Raw genomic sequence first — 20,178 nt, forward strand, 5'->3', positions numbered from 1 at the left:
GGTCCACTTTTCCGGGTGAAAAGAAAACCGCCATCGGACGGATAAATGAAAGAAAAGCGTAACGGCTACCTTCAGGCAGGAGCGGACACAAGCTTTCTTGAGATTCCGCGAGCACTCTCGCAACGTGAGTTGGTTATATTCGCCGCCCAACTGCCGATCGCCTGCTCCTATCCTACACCATTTGGCGCCGTAGGCAAATCAAAACATATTCAAATAAAACAAAAACCTCAACGAAAGGGGGTCCTATGCTCTGCTTAGAAACCAACGCACTCGCGCACAGGGATTTCCGGCTTCGCTAACTTAAGCTAAACTTATTCGAGAGTAAAACAAAATGCAAAAAAAAACTCTTCCTTGCCTGCGGTACGCGCTAGCTGCCCCGTACGAGCCGGGACGTTTGTCTCGTTGGCTGCTTCGTTTCGAAGTACGTTAATGGACGGGTAAATGTGTCAAATAATAAGCGAACTAGTTGCTTCTACAATTACTTAAAATTAGCATCGCGCACGATGTGAAAGAGCGATTAAAAAATGCAACCGAAACGAACACGGAATGGCCATTGTTTCTTTCGCCTGGGGGAGCTAAGTTTGGGTGCCCCTTTTCTCGTTGAACCTATATGCGCAGCTACATCCTCTCTCGCTTTCTCTCACTCTCCTGCTCTCTCCCTCTCTCTCTCTCTTTCTCTCCCTTTCTGAGCTGCTCTGAATTTCCTCTCACTGAACGCATTTAACAGTATGTACAGCAGAGCTTTTGCGCTGAAGAAAAACTAACGCGATCATGCCACACATCATCATCCACGGGTGTGGGGTGGTTTTAGATGAAAAATTCCTTCCGCTTCGTGACCTGGTGGCCCGTGGTCGACTGCACGACGGCCTCATCCGGATCGAGTGCCGCCTCCGCGCCCTTATCCTCCTGCGTCAGGTACTCGCCCTTGTGGCGGTTCAGGTACCGCCCGATCAGGATCGCCATGATGATCAGCAGCAGCAGTATGATGGCCAGCACACCTGCAACAATTGGAAAAAGAGCACAACGTGATTAGAGAGCTGCGTGAGAGAGGGAGAGAGAGAATACAGAGGAGTCACAAAGGACACATACTTCCAAGGATGGCCGTATCCGGCCCATAAGCATCTCGCAGGCGATCCTCATCGATCAACGGTGGTGGGCGGGTTTCCGTCTCGATCGGTGGATGCGTGACCGGTTCGACACCGCAAAAGTCCTCCGTAAGTGGTGTGCCGAGCGAGCGCACGTTCGACGGTGGGTTCTCCTGGAACAGGAACTTCAGCGGGTAGATGTCGTCGAACTCGACGCGCGAGATGCAACCCACGAAACCGTCCTTCATCGTTTCGTTCTTGCCGATGTACATGTACTCGACGTTGTTGAACTGCGCGTCGGCCGAATCCTTGATGTCGAAGTGGAACTCCTGCGGTTCGTAGTTGTCCACCGACAGCACCACGGTTGAGCCGGCGTTTTTGCGTGAAAAGCGCACGTCGTGGTACTGTCCAAGGCCGAAATGTTTCACGGGGTAGATCAGCTCCTGCCGCTCGAAACCAAAGTCGAACACCACCTTCAGGTGGCCCGAGTTGGAGACCATGAGCGTGAGGTATTCTTGCGTGATGTTCGAGAAGAGTCCGATCAGGAAACCCTTCGGGTTGGTGGTTGTGAAGCCGACACGAATTCGCTCCGATAGTGTCGACCGGAAGGCACCCTGGAAGTCGTACTTGATCATCGACGATGATCGCATGTTGACGCCGATTTCTGTAACGAAACAAGGGTGATTAAATGAAATGCTCTGCTGCTATGAGATCGCGTGTTTTTTTTTTTACTTACCATCAGCACAGATCGGTCCCTTGAAGGCACTCCAGCGGCAATCACACGAAAACCCATCGTACCGCTCCGTACAGGTACCATTATTAAGACACGGGCTGGACTCACACCGGCCTACGCAACCCGCGGACACTCCGTACAATCCACGTTCCGCGTACGATCGCAAATCAACCGGTTCTCCGTTCAACAGCAGCGCTCGAATACAACCCACGTACCCATCGCGGTAATCAAGCCGGGCACCAATCGTAAGCGTCGAGTTGAGATGCAACGCTCGAACAGGTCCTGGAGGTTCGCGAACCTCCGCCTTCGTAGAACCATCCACAACCAGCCGGGCTTCCTTGCGATTCCGCTCCACACTAACCGAATGCCAGCGATCGTCGTTCAACCGGTTGCTCATCTCCACGTACACCTTCTGCGTGCCCGTACCGGCCTGGTACTCGAACAGCAGCTTCGTACCACCGACAATGTCCAACCGGATGAAATCCGTTGGGCCACGGGCATGCAGCATCACCGCGTTTTCGGTGGTCGTCTTAAACTCGAAGTAAATGTCACCCGAGTGGCCCATATCGAACGGTGGCAGATCGATCGTCGCATCCGCAATCCGGAACGTCACCTCGTTGTTGAACAGGCTGTCACCGGAACAACGCAACGGGCCTAACGTGTACCGACCAAGCTTCTCGTCTACAGGTGTGCCCGTATCACCGAACCGCAATCCACGCACCGGCAGATACTCCTTCTCCCGGATGTCACCACCATCCTCCTGCCAGTCGAGACTGTTCGAATCGCAGTTGCACCACTTGGTCGGATCGACGCAGTTACCAACGACGCCACACTGGCATTTGCGCGAGCCAGGAAGCGCACCGGCCCAGTAATCCATCGGTTGATTGTGCCGTGACACCCACCACGCGTACGGGCGGAAGTTTTCCGGTTCCGAGGGTGAGTTAAACAACCGCGACGAACGGCACGCGTACGTTAGCGTTTGCCAGCACTCGGACGAACGGTTCAGCAACGCTTCGATCTGGGGCAGATCCGCTTCGTAGATGATGTTCTGCTCGAACGAACCCGGTTCCGCGAATCCATCCACACGCGTCGTATGTTCCGAGCTGTGGCTCAACACCGTCACGACGCGCCCATCGGAGTAAAACTCGCACGTCACCGGGAACGGTGCCAGTGGGCCGCTACCATCGACGTCGATCTCGATCCGTTGGCGTTGCTTTACGTCGTGTACGTTCTTAAACGCCTGGCAGGACAGAGCGTTCATGGGCGTGTGACAAACGGCTCCCGCGTATCCGGTTCCAGCGCAATCACACGTGAATTCCATCGAGTTCTGCTTGCAGAGGCCATTGTGCTTGCACGGGTTCGGATTACACCGGTCCACCATGTGGCAGGCATCGAACAGTATCTCTCCTTTGCAGCAGTACTCTTCCACCTTCCAGTCGGTTGGGACGCGATAATTGCCATCGATAGCGAACGATCGCATGCAGCCAACAAAACCGTCCTTCGTTTTTCCGCCACCGATGTAGTACAGCGTGCCGGTCGTGATGTCGATCAATCTAGAGTGAGGAAACGATGGAAGTGCAAATTAGAAGGGGGTCTATTTAACGGACGGATCTATTGCAATTATGAACCATCAAGGGTAAGCGACAAAGCTATCTTTTCACGCCGTATATGCTCAGGACCCATACGGTACCTCGCTGCGATCACACTTCCTGCACAACAAGCACACACTTTTAGTAAAAGAAAAATCTCACACCTTCTACAATCTACACTAGACACACACGCCTCATGCAGTTACCTGAAACCTTCACTATCCGTGTCACCGTCCCCATACGGCAGCCTAAACGAAACGATAACGTGTGTTGTAAGGGAAACCCCCGTTCAACATAAGAGTTACTCGACGTTAACAAACATAAAAGCATGAAATCAGACACCGATGGCTTCCGTAAATGCAATCTCTCGATCGACGTGCGCTAATCAACAAAAAATGTTGCCCAATAATACACCACACAGCTACTCACTTGGTCGTTTCCATCGGTCGCTCGTCGATGCTCAGCACGAGACTGTTCTTCCCGATCGTCAGCATCATGTGATGCCAGTTGCCATCGTTAAACTGCTCCTCGTAGTTGTCCAGAATCGTACCAGGGTTGTGCTCGTAGTTATCCTCCTTTAGGCGCACCTTCACCTTGCCATCCTCCAGGAACACCTGCACCGAACCCACCAGGAAGTCGTGGTGCAGCATCAGACCCTTCTCCTCGTACGTGCGGAACGCGAAGCTGACGTTGAACTGTTTCGAGCTGTAGTAACCCTTCAGTTTGGCGTGCGCATTGCGCGTCAGGAACGTGACCGGGTTGATCGGTGGTTCTGGGCAGTTGTAGTTCACGTTCACCATCCGATAGCGCAGGTGTTCGCCGTCGTAGAACGCTTCCTTCATTTCGCGGATGAAGTTGGTCGCATTAAAGTGCAGATTCTCGATGCATCCCGTAAAGTTGTGCTGAATGACGAGCCCTTCCTGAAGGTTCGGAACGCCTCCGATGTAAATCTGTACCGAAAAAGAAAGCATAATGAAGGTAAGTAGAACATCCTTTGGCACGCACAATCGACCAGTTCGTGTTAACTACCTCTCGATTAAGATTCAGCTTGTCAAATTCGCCTTTAATACGCCGCTGAACGATCACACGATCGACACTGAAGATGATATCGCGCCGATTACGCGAAATAACCACATCATGCCAGATGTTGTCATCCAGCAGACTGCCCACGGACAGCGAGGTCATGATCTTCGCGCCGAGATCCACATTCAGCACCATCCGGTTGTCCTTAATCTGCAACGCCAAGTAGTCGCCCTGAGTACCGCGCGAGTACAGCAACACCCCGTTCGGGTTGGCCGTTTTAAACCGGAAACGGATGGATTCACGTGTCGCCGCGATCGGATCCCGCAACAGATCGTACCGCACCAGACCGGTACCGTTGAAGTAAACGCTTTCCGATTCTGCAAAAAAAAATGGAAGCGAAATTAACATTGAGAGCTATGAGCAAAACAAAAATAGACGAAGCAAACTAGATCACTCACCATATCGGCAACCGTACAGTTCCGCTCGCAGGGAGATCCGGTTCTGCCAGCGCGTCGGGTTAATGCGAATCCATTGCGCGATAATCGGCACCTCGAAGGAGTTCATACGAACGGAATCCCCATCACGGTTTCCCTTAAACAGCTACAGCAGGACGTGGAAGTCGACAGGAACGACGATGGAAGAAAAAAGGATTAGATTACTTCTGCCACATGCTCTATGCGCTGTGATCGGGGTCGAAAGGCGACATTGAACGGGAAAAAAAAACATTGAACGAAAGAGTAACGGCTAATGAACGACGATCGGCTACATTAAGGGAAAAAAGGGGAGTCTATAAATACGTTAAGATCGCTGCCATATCGAGCTGTTAGGCACGTTATATTATTCGGTGTTAATATTATTCGACTAATGTTAACGTCACTACCGTACAAGCACAGCATGCTAACCGTGTGTTAGGGAACTCCTTGCATTCCAATACAATGCAATGCAATGTGCTGCTTCCTACCGACGTCTGCCAGTGATTAGTTACAACCCTACGGGTTTTATTTTTCGTTGGTTACGATATGCTACCATTACTTTCTACAGCCGAGCAAACACAATCGATTTCAAAAACGTCCTCTGGAAGAGCTGGACAGAAGTTTCCTCTAACAGGTGGTCAAAGAGGCGGCACTCCAACGCAATCCCCAACAATGAATTTAACAGAACACATCCCGCATTGCAAATCAAGGACCTCCTTCTCTCGCCTTCTCTCCTAGTAACACCAACGGACATACAAAAAAAGGACATACAGCACACACACGCGCAGGATATCAAGAGGATGTGGTGCTGTGGAACGGCTTCCGGATGGAAAAGGGCTCACAGGTTGGCTGGTTGTTGGTGTTGTGTTCATCCGCTTTTACTTTACCTGCTCCTCGCCGGTACTATCGGTGACGGATTTCCACAGTTCCCCGTCGTCCGAGTACTGCACGATGTACTCCGTGACGCATTCGCTCGTCGTAACCCGGCCTGCGGTTGCAACCTTCCGGACCATCTTCCGTTCGCCCATATCGATGGTCAGAAAGTGGAAGTAGGTGTTCTCGATCGGAGTCCACGCCGAACGGCCTGTGGCAGTGGGAAACCAAACCCGCACCGTGGAAACGGGGGAAGTCGTCGCCATTTTATGCGTGTGTGTGTGTGTGTTGTTAGTGCGCGGGAAAAACAAGGACACATTCCCATTGACCACGTGCCACGACCATGTGTGTTGTGTTTATGGGAGTTTTGCGGGAGCAATGTGGTGGAGGTTAGTTGCAATAAAACATCCGGCGAGGGAGACAAAAAGAAACCCGCGGTGCGCATCAGTTGCAGTTGATGACGATGATAAATTGGTGGTGGTGGTGGATGATGATATGAGGTGCCACCCGGTTGCCAATTCCGATGCCATTTCCAGCAGTTTTCCGCAGTCGCAGTTACGGCCGAGCAGAGCGTTACGAACCCACGAAGCGCACAATTCCGATCGCATTATATAGCGCAGCCAGTAAGAAATGGAAGAGAAAGTGGTTACTAATTAGTACGATTTTATAAAACGCCCCCCGGGGGACATTGCTGCATTAGGGAAGGGTTGGTATAAATATATTTTCTTTTGAAACTGCACACCAGAAAATAAAAACAAGTGCCGGTTAGATGCTGGCACATAGAGGGTTTACACATTAGGCACGTTAAGATCGGTTACACTTCCGAGCAGAATCGGCACAACATGAAACCAACCATCACCAAGGGGGATAAGAGCCCGGATACGGATTAATCTGAAGGATACCCAACACCGTGTAAGCTAAAAGGGGGGGTGAGAAGAAGCGCAGTAAGAAAGCATTTCCCGGCACACCAAATAAAAACAGGAGAACCGGAAATTCACCAACGCCCGGGCGAATGGGATTATTTTAGATTAAAGTGCTTAATGCCAGCTCACGATCGCGCACTGAAGAAGTCCTACAGAAAGACGAAAGTCTCACCACCTAACACCACCCACACTTCCCGAGAAAAGCCGTGCTGATTGGTGAGAAGCAAGCATTAGATCTAAGTTCAGTAGCATAAGGGTAATTTTTGAGATGCATCCGTCACTAAGCCCAACCGGATCGTCGTCATTCCATTTGCCCTTCGTTCGCGTTTTGCATGGAGGTGTCTGGGCTCAGTAGATTGGCGATGCCCGTTCTAGAGGTCCTGTTTACCTTCGTGTTGCCGCCCGGCTCCCGGTAGTCGATGTAGTCGAGCCCGTTGAATCCGTAGCTGATGCTGTACTCGGTCAGGTACTCGTTACTGTGCGGACGGCCCTGCGTTTCGATGCGCGTGACGTTGCGCACGTCCCCGAGATCGATCACGAACTGCTGGTCGAAGTCGGACTGCTGGGCGGTCCAGGCGTTGCCACCTTTAATGCGTGATTTGTACAGGGTTTTTTTTTGAGGGGGAAGGTTTTTTATCGTTTTAGTTGCGCACGGATAACAATCATGAGGCAGTATAAATATATAGAGGGCGAAAACATTTGGAGATGTTTCAAAGGCATGAAGTTTGTTCGAAGAAGACAAACGAAACGGACAAGCTAGAGGCATGCAAATGAACGCAAAGTAGACACACTTATGATGCAACGTAACAAGAAACACGAGCCTTAGTGACGACGGGCGAAAAGGATTAAACGATTAACTTCAGCGAGGACAATGGAGCTTCCGCTAGACGAATCAATTCCTCATACGAACGTTTTTGTCCTTCTCACGGTTCTACTTGTGAGACTGTAAGGTTTAGATGAGCTACCGGAATTTATTGAACCGCAACGAAACGCGGGAAAATGGGTTGCTGGGTGTGGCGACGACATGTTCCGCCTCGCTCCGGTTTTCACCGTTCCCATGCTGAGAGGTTGCCAGGACCTTTTTTTCCATTATGATCCAATAACAATAAACCATCCATAATGATTTCAGACCCTTTTTTTCTTCTTCCTTGCGCCATAAAAACGGCTGATGTCCTTGCGCAGTGGAACGGATTGCTCTCGTTCTCTCTCTCTCTCTCTCTCTCTCTCTCTCTCTATTCGCACGTTGGGTCTCGGAAAAGTGAACCCCTTCTTTTCAGACGGGGATCGAGCTGTTTTGGAACCGCTTGTATGCGATCGTTCAACCGCCGATCACCAATTGAAACGTATCCAGTGGCTGGAAGGGCTCTCAAAACGTGGCGACAGGCAACGCACCGTTTCAAGTGTTTATGTGCGCGCTATTGTTTCGAAAGGGTCAATCCCATCACACACGCCGAGAGCTGGTAAAAAAACGCGTCTCAAACGAAAATTATGCTGAAATAGGCGAACAAGTCAGACGGGCCCTTCTGGGATCCCTTCGCCGCCAGACATCGATAGTAGGGCGTCTATTCCGGAAGGGCGTTGTGGTGATGCAAATAATACGCCGTACCGGAGAGGGCTCTCAAGCGTTACCAAAAAGCGAAGACAAAGTAATTTGTGGCGTTTGCGGCGTCAACAATTGGAAACGTTTTGGATACGTGCTTCTGTTTTTTTTGTTGCTCCTTCCACTTTTGATTAGTTTATATTCTGGGATCGAGGTCGATTAGTTTTGACGAAATTGATCGGGAAAATTATTTAAATTGCCTTCGAGAGGGCGAGCGGTGTAAACAAAAATTAACCATCAACTGAACGTTTAGAAAAACGCCCCGGTAATTTATGCTCTTCGATAAACGTTTCATAGAACCCTCTTCTCTTGAACGTCTAATGCGGAAAACCTTCAGGGACCCTTTACAGGGAGAAAAAGAATAAAAAAAAACCCTATTCGCTAGCTAATACATCGATTACCCTCGAACACTCATCGGGAACATTATCGTCACGCTTCATCGAGCGAACTGGTTGGTGTCGCGTTTAGAGAGTCATAAATAAAACCGACAATTTGACTGAAATGTTACACCATTGCCGCAGTTCCGAACAGCTGCCTTGATGCATCGAATAATTAAAGAAGTATCATACTGATAGGGAGAACCATGAAACGACATTTAACGGACTATGCTATCCTAATCCAGAAAAACCAAACCAATGGGGTAAGAATAAGTGAGCTTTTGCTCGGTAGATAATTTTACTTATGTTACTCGAACTAAATGCTCATGATAATAGTAATTATCTCTAAACCTCAGCTTAACAGCTGTGCCACGCTTCAACGGTATTGTTCGACATGTTGTACATTCAAATGCAAATTGCACAAATGCGCATTAACGCCACCATTCGTGCCGTTCACGATCGTTTCCCACCTGATAAGAAGCGACAGTGCAAGCGGCGATTCAAACGAAAAAACATGCACCGGGCGATTTTCCCAAGATGCACACAGCGCTGCAGTTCCAGTGCAGGCACGGTGGCATGTTTTCCTGGGAAAATTCACCCACCTGCAGGAGAGGTCATTTACGCCCCACAAAACACTGACTTCTAAGAACGTTTCAATTCTAAACCCCCGCTTAAAACTCGCACGGCTTTGAGCATTTGCGTGATTTACCAAATTAGGTTCGTGGTTGGTTTCGCAAACATTTAAAAGACCCTTCCACGGCCGTCGTCCCATACTTTGAAGGAACTGAAGCGTAACCGCCGGCAGACGACGACAGCATATCATAAAAGCCACACGCGCGGCTTCCCATGATTGGGTTCGGTCGTCATGCGGCCACAGGGGACACGGTTCGGGTTATGGATCCAACAAGCAGTTAGCTAGAGGGCTCAAACAAACACGAGCAAATACATTCATTCTTTGACAATGATAAACCACCGCTGCTCTGGGAGGAACCACCGCTATCATGGAATGTGATCCACGAAAAACGCGGGGTTGCATGTCGTCGTTGGTGCTTCCACGCCTATTTCCATTTTATTCCGTGTTGCTGGTCCTTGCGTGATCGCTGTCAGCCGAAACAAAAAAAAATACCGGGGAGGGAAATTTACTGCCAACATTACCCGACGATGCCAGGACGTCGGCAGGTCCTTTTAAGGAGTACATTTTTGTTTTGTTCTTCCGCCGAAGTCGCTCGACAAAGATAAATGTATTCGCACGGGGCACGTTTAGCGCGAGACGATTGAACTTTCTTTCTGGGTCAACGAAAGACATGCCCGCCGTCGTTTTGCGAATGTACCTACGTTTACCTTACAGGCTAAACCGTGTATTTAATACGAGCTAAAAGCTAAAACAAATTACCATACGAATATACGCTAGCAAATGGCTGTCTCCGTTGGGTTTTTGGCCACCTTTCCACGAAAACCCTCATTCCCGACACCAGTGAACCTCCCCGCGTTCGACGTTGACCTATTTCGTTGTCTTGTACTCCTTGCTTATAATACCCTCACAGTAGTTCTCGTCGATGGCCAACAAGGGCCGGTAGCCCTCAACAAGCGAGTTAAAATCTATCAGCTCGAAACAATTGCCACCCTGATCTGCCGGAGCGGGGACGTTTGCGAGCGACACGGCCACACAGTGATCACGATCGATTAATGACTCCTCAAAGCGCCAGTTCTCCATCGGTTCGTCGTTCACGCGAAGTGTTGAATCACAAACGACACTATCACGTGCCAGCTCGTCCGTGCGTATGCGGAAGCTAATCTTGCGCAAATCCACCGTGATTCCGACGCCGACGTTTTTCACGTAGCTCTCCTTCAGACACCAGTTGCGCATGAACGCTTGCAGCTTCGCATCGTCATCAGCCCGGCTACGGATGTATCGCCACTCGTCGTCGGAGAAATTGCGCGTCATCAGGCGGAAAAACTCGTCCAACGATTTGCCTCCACTGTACTCCAGCTTCATCACGTCGATGCCAATCTTAGGCCTTGGGAGGTCGCCGGTTACATCGCCACCGATCCTGGGAGTCACCATGCCCGCTAGCACCGCATATCGGCCCTGGTGTGAAACGTTGAAATCCACCGCCACGCCCTCGTTCTTTAGGAATGGTTTCCCCTTGGCGTCGCGGTCAAACTCGATCTCGTCGTACGCCAGATCGGTGGCCAAATGCACGAACCGACGCATCATCAGCCGTCCGATGCAGGACGCATTGAAGTCATCCCGAAACACGAACCGCTGCAGACGGTTCTTTTCCTCGGGCTGGATGCAGGACGTCACGAGCAGCAGATCCGCCAAACTAGGTCGCCAGCCAGCGAGGTCAAATGCCCAGCGAACGTGGCCACCGTTTCGCAGTGACATTGTTTTGCCGTCGTGTTTTTTTTTGCTTTTGCCCTTCTACGGACAAGTGAATGATGAACGAACAAACACCACCAACGGCTCCAGCCACTAATTGAGATTCCTACAGCACGGAGATTCTTAACACATCACACTGCAGCCTCCGAGCATCTTTTGCACCCAGTTCGTAGTTTTTTTATCTGTTTACCAGCTCGCTATCTTCAACAAACAAACATCTCCGTGCGTTCGGGTCGAGCATCTCGCTCGCTCGCACGGTACAACTTTGACAGCTGCAATCATGTTTTCGCCCGACTTCGCCCGTTTTCGCCCCAAAAGCAACCACAACGCACAGTGACGGTGCAATTTAATGCAACACACACGTGGATGAGCTGGAGTATGTTTTGAAAAACAAAAAATAGTAGCAACCAGTTTTTAGCCGTTTTGCGCGACGACGTGCTACCGAAAATGCAAGAAAATTACCGACATCGCGGAGGTCGCGAGCGGCAACAAGCAAACAGAACCTAAATTCGATCGCCCTCTAACCTCTCCAATTTCCCATCAAGCCCTCGTTTACCCCCAACGGTCAAATGTGTCAGGTTACAGTTTAGCTAGAACCATCCGAAAACCACCCTCTACATTGACCTCGATCGGGCGAAGAGACGCTTTGGGAACGTTCGAGTTCAGCGATAATTTTTCCGAAACACGCGTCGCAGCAGAGACCTGCTGTTAATTAATGCACCTACGACAACAACTCGCGTAAAGTGGCCCGTCCCGGTGGTGGATTATAGACGTCGTGGAAATAGATACACTTGACTTGGGCCGCAATCGCGACACGTTCGATGTTGAGTAATCCGCGCGTTGGCGGCCTGCCTCGTCGCAACATCTTCTTATCCTAGTTCCGGTATCATTTTCACCCCCACGCAACCCTGCTAACCAGCCGTAAAAATGGCCCAGTGTTTACGCAGGATATACATCGTACCACCCCCCCGAACACACACACTCACCCGACAGCGGGTTGGGTGTCTATTTTGTGCTGTGCTCAGCTCAGCGTATGGTGGAGCTGATTCAATCCGATTCCAGCCCGGCGATGAACAAGGCTTCCGCTAAACGTAGCTAATTTTCTGTGCCAATGATAAAATTTACATAACATCCTGCTCTTGCTCCAGCCTTGCTTCATTGCGTTCCCTACACAGAGAGGTAGAAAATCGTGCCAATTTCTGGGCAAAAACAGACATCCAACCGAACCCACAATGTTTCGCGTCAATCGATCGACACACGCTCTACCGCAGCAGCCCATCCCGGTTTCAGTTCCACATGCAAAAGCCACGACGACGAACACGCTTGCGAAGAAAGTTGACTAATGCTACATACCGAAAGGGACAAATTTTGTTCTATTTTTGCTGCCAATGACACACAAAACGCGACGACGACGACGTGCTCTACTACGCAAACCCGACCGGATACTTCGTCCGGCTGGGGCGATTTGTCACCAAATAATTATCTTTTAGAGAGCATCAAGTGGAGACGCGATATCTTTAAGCTATCCCAGCGAGCTCTATTTTTCAATTGAAGCATTTGTGGCAGCTCCTCAGCTTGTTAGGAGCGTTTAAAGACCATCTGCTGTTCGTTTGGTCGAAAGCGACTGCAACTTCCACTTGAGATTCAATTTTCTATCTACACAAATCTTAACATCATCCGACACGAAGCCGAAACACTTTTCACCCTTCGAGCGAGGGTTGAGCAATTAAAAAAAGAGATCTTATCTGTAGGTTCGCAAAGCGAGACGATTCGCTTACCCTAGGACCCTCAAAGAGAGGGAGCTATAGTCCTTCACGTGTCCCAGGACACAGAAATTTGCCATATTTACTGTTTGGCTCAAGCAATACCAGGAATCTACGCCCAAGCCTGCGTCAGAGCACGACAACACTTTCCCGCATTTTCCACCCTTTCGAGTGTCAGTATATCGCCCGCTTCCGGCATTTTAAATTCTGCTTTGCATCCTGACGCGAAAAGGATGACGCATCCAGAGGGTAGAGATGCCCGATGATGAACTGACGATGATGACAAAAACCCACCAAACCAATGGGCGCCATTGTGTCCGGTAATTATCGCTTTGCGAACCGGTTTGCCCTTCTATTCGCTTTTTTTTTTCTCCACCAAACACCTGGTAGTAGCGAATCATCCCGCCGCAAGGGTGACCATTGCAGCGGAACTAAAAAGCGTACCAAACCGAGCTGCATGTGATGTGGCGATGTGGGCGATAAAAGGGACAGGGTTCTGGGTGGATGGCTGGCTGGCTGCATGATGCAATATTGCAATTGCGCTCCGGGTACTCGGCCAGCGCCCAGCTGCGCCGTCGTAGTTACAGTTTTCAATCAACCAAGGAACAACAACAAAAAAATGCCAATTAACCATATGGTTGGCCACGCGACATATTCTGATGCGTACGTACACGCGTTCCTGCCTGCTACCATATTGTGCATTATGCGAATGTAATTGTCCCTCATGGGAAGATGGAGCGGATATTGCGGGGGAAAATAGAGTCCCCCACATATTCCTCGCCCACATCACGCAACAACAGTGTTGTGTATTTATTCTCGAACCAATCGTCCAACCCAAACCAGCTGTTTTCGAGGGGCGATAAATGGGAGAAGAAGTGACCAATGGCACAGAAACAGATTTTAAACCACCATATCGCCAGGAAGGAGGGCAATAAAAATTAATACGGCCGGGTAAGAGGAGGTCAAACCTTACGCAATGGACGCATTTTCCGGTTGCGCTGCATCCGAAGGGGCAGACAGGGCCATTCGTTTAAAAATAAAATAAAAACCCCCATAAGATTTAGAATTCTCAGCCGCACTGGGAACGATCGGCATACATATATATGCAATGTTGGGTGTGTGTTTGGTTTTGGTGCACGTCACGTAAATATTCACACTAACAAAAACAACGCAACACCGGAAGGAAGGAATGTTTGCGCGGGAGAAAGAAAGGAAGGAAGGAAGGCAATGGCAATAATGATACAGTACGGTGATGAAGTGAAAAATAGACAGAAAAAAAAACAGCGCAGATAATTTTACAAGAAACACACGGAACAAAATGCCACACGCACGGGAAACACAGGACGTAGTAAAATAAACGGTGTGTCAGCAAAACGAAGAAGAAAAAAAAACACGAAAGCTAAACTTAACAAAAGCAAACAACACATAAATCAAACGGATATGTAATGCATGCACACGGGGATGAAGCTGGCGAGGTTTTCAGAACTGCACCAAATGGTTGGGAAAATTTTGTACTCAAACACACACACACACGCACAAACGCACGAAAAACAGGCCGATGCTAATTCCACGCTAGTGACGGCATCGACCGCGAGAGGCAAGTGTTTGCAATAACCCTGTCGCTTCCGGGCGAAAAAGGGATATTTATCTCTTGCGAAAGCATGTTCGTGCAGAGTGATAAATAGAGACAGAATGTGAGAGAGAGAGAGAGAGAAAGAGAGAGTGGAAGAATGATTGATCAAAGGAAAAAAAAATCCCCGCTAAGGGCTCTCCGGAATAAGGAATCCGTCAAGGATCGTGAAGAATTTACACAGCGCGATTGCGAAAGAAATTGTGGTGAATCGATCGACAAAAACCAGCGCACATCGCGGCATCGATCATCGGAAGAAAAAAAAACCCTCTAGCAACCTTCTGGCGGCCCAAAACCCGTCGATTGATGTTCATCTTTTTTGAGGGATCGAAAAATCCGCCCTGCTGGAGCATGGCATATGAAATGTTACATACCGTTTAGCCGTGCATTTTCCGGGCCACGTTCGCGAAGCTGAGATGTTGCTGAGAGCGCGGCATGTTCCATCAGCGGCTCGTTGCAGTCATACTCCGAGTAGTAGTCTTTCTGGTAATATTCTGTGGAAAAAGAAGAGAGAGAGCACGAAACGAACGTTAGACACGATGGCAAAGTTGATCTAAAACATACGCTGAGAAAAAATAAGCCCTACATGTCCCTCATAACGGGGGAAAAATCAAACATTCCCATTCCGAATCGAAGGCCACCGACATCCATTAGGCCGTGTGGGCCTTTCCGAAGGGTGCTTTTTATTAATGCAGCCCACATTTCGGCCCTCGCATCCACTAACAACAATCGGTCAATTTTGGCAAAAGGTAAACGCATTAGCCATCGCCAAACTAATGGACAAACACAGGAGGAGGAAAACAAATGCCTAAATGTTCCTTCCGCTCTAGTGCGCTTTTATTTTTTCCGCCGGCAGACACTCCCGCCGGTCGATACGTTTATGATACGTTGAAAGGGCTTCCTGGCTCGTAAATACGATTTCCGACATCCTTCCTGAGGGTGCGAAACCCGTCGTCGCGGCTTCATCCTGCCCTGGGCTTCGATTATCTATCGATTGCAAGCACTCAATGATAATAAAACGAAGGAAAACTATTGCGACAAAATCAACATCGATCGACACGCTGAGGCCTACGGTTGTGGCGCAGCGTCGTTATAATTAAAAACAGATTTTCCGCCCCGAATGGGATGTGTGAAATTCAATCGTCCCTCGATGTCGTCAACTCGAGAGCGAGTTGATTAAATTTCTAAAGGAAGCCTCGACGACGAATGCAAACCGATGAACAATTTGGGATGGTCGCACTCGATCGGTCTGAAGCGGGGCACACCGGGATAATAAATTTTTATTTATCGTTTCCCTCCCTATTGGTTGCTTTTCCCTCGAAAAAGAAAAGCCGGTTTTTCCACAGGCAGGACAACGCCATCGAACACTCTTCGAGTGGGCCAGAGAATAGCGATTCCATTGTGCCGATCGATTGAAGCCCTATAAAAACAAACGCAACCCATTCCGCACCGTAATGGGGCTGGGGAAAATAGAGCAAACCGGTGGACATGGCCACTTCTAGGAATGGAATTCTCAGAGCCATTTTCCGGCAATCCCCCCAGAGGCACCGGTGATAGGAGTTTGAGAGATATAATGAACGTCTTTAGGCCGAGTGCGAATTTGGGGAAATGAAAACTACCACCCCAAGGGTTCGGCCCTCTTGTGATCTTTTCCACCCTTATTTTTTGACAGAACGGCGAGACGTCGGTCCGCATAAATCACACTGCTCGCCACACGGCGGAACCGGTAGGTTGAACCCTCACTCGCCCGGATGGTCACCGGAAGCTAAGAGGCTCGCAGGAGCAATAACCGTCATACAGCAATACCATCTCCGAGGCCACTGGTGGTGTTGAAAGAACATTTTTCCACCGTTCACCACAGGAGGGATACGCGTAATGCTACCCCCGAGGGCTAGTTTTTCGTGGCCGCAGAGTGCAAACAGAACGCAAGCGACCGTTACTGTGTGCACTAGGGCTCGGTGTTTTTTTAAAAAAAGGGTCGGGTTTAAGAGTTGCGTACACAGCCAACAACAACAAAAAAAACCCGACCCCTAAACACCTCTAGTGATGGCGGAATATTTCCTATCGAGAGAGTTTTCCTTCTAAAGAGCGACCTTGTTACACTGATTTGTTAAACAAAAGGCCGGATGTAGCAGGAAAATTGATTATCTGCTACAAATCAATTCTTGAATCTTTTTTTTTCAACATTCTAACACTCACATTCGATGGGCTTTAGCTTAAGCTTACTTTAAACATGATGCAAAAAACACTAAAATAGCTCACAAACGCCATTCTGTTGGTTATGTATTCCCTACGGCATACAAACCTCGCCGAAGAGTTCACTCCGTGCGCCACGTGCTTTTAAAAAACCATGACCAAAGACAACCACGTGCGCGGGTTGAGGTTTCGCAATGCTTGCAAAATCAAACAATGATATCTAGGACATGCGAAATTCATGGCTTGTTAACACTCTGCTCCGATTCCGGTAATAATTTGAGCTACAACCCTCGTTTTATATTCGCCACCAATTCAGCTGTCTTTCGATCAATATTTGTGCAGGAAAAACAAGGGACTGAGAAAGCAACACAAAAAAAGCCTCTAAGCAAAAGGGGGAAGCAAAAGAATGTTCGCTGGCCGAATGGAAGCTGTAGCTCTCGATTTGGTCTGCGTTTTATGGCCTGAAGGTGCTGTGGTGGTAGAAAATTGATTCAGTTCCAAATGAAATGCAAAAAAATAAAACTTATTCTTTCGAGCATTGGCAAGCTACCAAAAGCTATTTTTTCAATATTTCAGCAATTTTTTTCATCAATTATGTAAGCAAATCTTGAACACTTTACCCATGTACAGATCTGAATTTATTGACAAAACGACTGTCATAGCATTCAAAAACAACATGTTTACATGGCACATGCATAGTGGAGTAATTTCTGCTAAATAAATGAGTAATCATTTCCCTTCCAACCAAATGGCTGAAACCTCGTCGTGCACGCGCATTTGTAAAACATCAAAAATACATTGACAGATTGGCAAATTCGCTGCCTCATGATTAATGCCCGCCGGAAAGAAGCGTAACAGCTGTTTCAGTTCACACAAACCATCCGAACATTGGAAAAAAAGCAACATAAACCCCACGTGACACGTTACGAGCATTAGTAAAACGACGAGAAATGCTCGGGTTCACAGGCTCGAAAAACATTTGTAAGAACAAATCCGTTTGGTGGTGAGTTTTTTCCCCTTCTTCTTATTCTGCTTCATTGCGGAGAAAACAAGCGGATCATTTTCTTTCCCCAACCAACCAACCAACCAACCAACCAACCAGCCAACACGTATCCTGCAGTCGCGTGTGAAGCATTAATTTCGCGCAACCGAAAAATGCGCCGAAAGTCACAACAACCGACAGTGTATTTAAATACACCAAAACCCACCGTGTGTGTTTTTTTTTGTTCGGTTCAGCATTATTGCTTCTAATCGTGCCCATCGTAAAGCCGTTGCTGATGACTTTTGCTCGAAGAGGGTGAGCAATGAAAAACCCAACCCAACGAAGAATGGGCACGTGCATCAGATTAGCTTCCGTGTCAGTGGACGGTTGCTCATTTTGACGAGCAGCCGCTGGCGAAGAAAAGCACGCGGTCGCTAGGCCGGTTTTCTGTGATGCGAAAGATTTTATTGATTTTCCGCAGCCGGCAAATGCGAGCACACCCCAGGCCAGAATCGCGCATTTCTCCTCCCTTGTCAACGGGAGAAAAGCCAAAACCGGCCGGTTTTGTCGCCGGCATGATGATGCTCTAGATTCCCGTAGGACAACCTTCACCAGCAGGACAACGGGCTGCTTCCGGCTGCTGGCTCTCGGTATCTCTCTTTCTCTTCCATGTGCCTGGAAAGCATCCAGAAAGGACGTACATGCGCCAACCTTGCCATACGGGTGTCTGGAGGTTGCGACAAAGCGGCCACAGTGCGCAGCATCCGAAACTTTTGACAGCAACCAGACCGACTCTTCCGGGACCAGCATCCCTACCGGGAGTGTGTTTCTCATGCCGCCACACGCGATGAGACAAGCGTGTGTGTGTGTTTTTTTTCTCGCTAAAATCTCCACAGCCACGGATGCGGTTACACCAGCAGCCGTACTTCGTCGTCTGCTTGTCTGGACGATGACGGATTTCCATGTGGTGTATGACTCAGACGAAGATCGATTTCGGCAACGTTCTCGCTAAATGGATTGCTCATTTAAAAACAATTAAAAACGGAACCATCGCACGCCAGCCGCGTCGTGGCGACCGAAACTTAACAGACTCATTAGCGAAAACACCAACCAGCGGAAGGCGATGTGGCCAAGAAAAGGAAAGCAGATCGAGGGGAACCGTCGTCACGCGTGCCAACGAGGGTAGGGTGACTAGAGAAAACAAAACATCCCGTGTGGTGCTGGCCCGACGACGTTTGCTATTTTAAGCGTTTTCCATCCAACAACGTCCCCTCAACGGCGGTTCTGTCGCGAGAATCAGGCACCACAAAATTGTGTAGGGCCACCACTTGTTTGTTTTCGATTTGGTTTTCGCAACAGTTGGAAAACGGTCGTCGTCGTCCATTTGTCGCCGTGGTGGGTGGCGTGGACGTTCTACAAAAGTGTACCTATCTCTCGCCTAAGCTGTCACAATTAATTTGACCTGCACTAACTGCACTAACAGTCCCTTAGGTGGCTTAAGCCACCCAGCAGCAGGCATTGCGTGCGCGCGATACACGCCCATAAATGACACACGACGACTACTGCGCGATCGTGGCTACTGGTGTGATCTTACTCACACCGATCGTTGGCGTTGTCACCGACGCGATCACACGGCGTTGAGTCATCCTCTCGACGAGGGGTGGTTCTTTCGCGCGCGCAAAATGTAACATTACACCCGTCCTCCCACAGGGGGTATCAGTCTGAATGCAGGCCAGACACCTCGGGTGGCTGAGATTAGATAAGAACCGGGACACGCGACGCGACTTTCCCAAACAGTCGCCATAAGCACTTGTATCGTTTATTTACAAACATTTCGCTGTCAAATTCACCAACCAAGTAGGCAACGACTCCCGTGCGGGAAGGATGGTCAGTGGGGGATTACGTTATGATCGCAAGGTGGCAGCAGCGTGACTCACACTCACTCCCGCTCGCCACTCAGGTATTGGTGGCTGTGACTGGTGGCCGTTATTTTGACCACAATAGCGCCACGCAAACACACACGCGCTCACCGTGAAGTTCTTTAAAGCGCGCAACAGCGTATGGTAGGCGTGCGGATGAGAAAAAAGTGAGCCTACGAAACAGGGGGTTAAAGCGAGATGGCACTAGGGCTGGGCCAGGTGAATGAAGCGCCTCCACTAACACACACGCGCACACAACAAGCGCCCCCAAACCCGTGGCTCAGTCAGCTAGCAATCCAGCGGGACCCAAAGAAACTACCCCGTAAGAGATTGTGACCCAGCCCATGGGACGCGATGTTGGTGTAGATGGGTACGTACCTGCGGAAGTTATGCTAACGACGGCTAGCAGCAGCCAAACGGTGGCCTGAAGCGGCAAGCCGCTCGTAGTTTTTAACATTTCGGTTGAAGCACACGTTCTCGATGATTTCTTTCCGTCTATGCTGGGCTGAAGATTCCGCACTCAGGCATCGAGGCTTCGGAAGGTGACGTCACTAAAGATGAATGTAGAACACCCCAAACACTGCTGTTTGAGCAGGTTTGGACAGGTAGTACGCGCCTCCGACGATGTA

The 20,178-nt window shown here is 49.4% G+C and overlaps 2 protein-coding genes across 2 annotated transcripts; both read right to left on the reverse strand.

Annotated features, from left to right (window-relative positions):
• Window positions 1–291: 291 nt before the first annotated feature.
• Window positions 292–20,006, reverse strand: LOC128727270 (neurexin-4). Its single transcript, XM_053821164.1, has 10 exons — window positions 19,928–20,006; window positions 14,827–14,946; window positions 7,088–7,284; window positions 4,889–5,030; window positions 4,437–4,807; window positions 3,837–4,357; window positions 3,614–3,655; window positions 1,822–3,371; window positions 1,090–1,749; window positions 292–998 (listed from the first exon to the last, which is right to left on the reverse strand). Exons 1-10 carry the CDS (start codon window positions 20,004–20,006, stop codon window positions 808–810), a joined length of 3,873 nt encoding a protein of 1,290 aa, XP_053677139.1. The 3' UTR covers window positions 292–807.
• Window positions 10,056–11,117, reverse strand: LOC128727271 (L-aminoadipate-semialdehyde dehydrogenase-phosphopantetheinyl transferase). Its single transcript, XM_053821166.1, has one exon. The coding sequence runs from the start codon at window positions 11,063–11,065 to the stop codon at window positions 10,178–10,180; it is 888 nt and encodes a 295-aa protein (XP_053677141.1). The 5' UTR covers window positions 11,066–11,117; the 3' UTR covers window positions 10,056–10,177.
• Window positions 20,007–20,178: the final 172 nt, after the last annotated feature.

The sequence above is a fragment of the Anopheles nili genome, chromosome 3 (assembly GCF_943737925.1).
Source record: "Anopheles nili chromosome 3, idAnoNiliSN_F5_01, whole genome shotgun sequence".
Classification (NCBI taxonomy): Eukaryota; Metazoa; Arthropoda; class Insecta; order Diptera; family Culicidae; genus Anopheles; species Anopheles nili.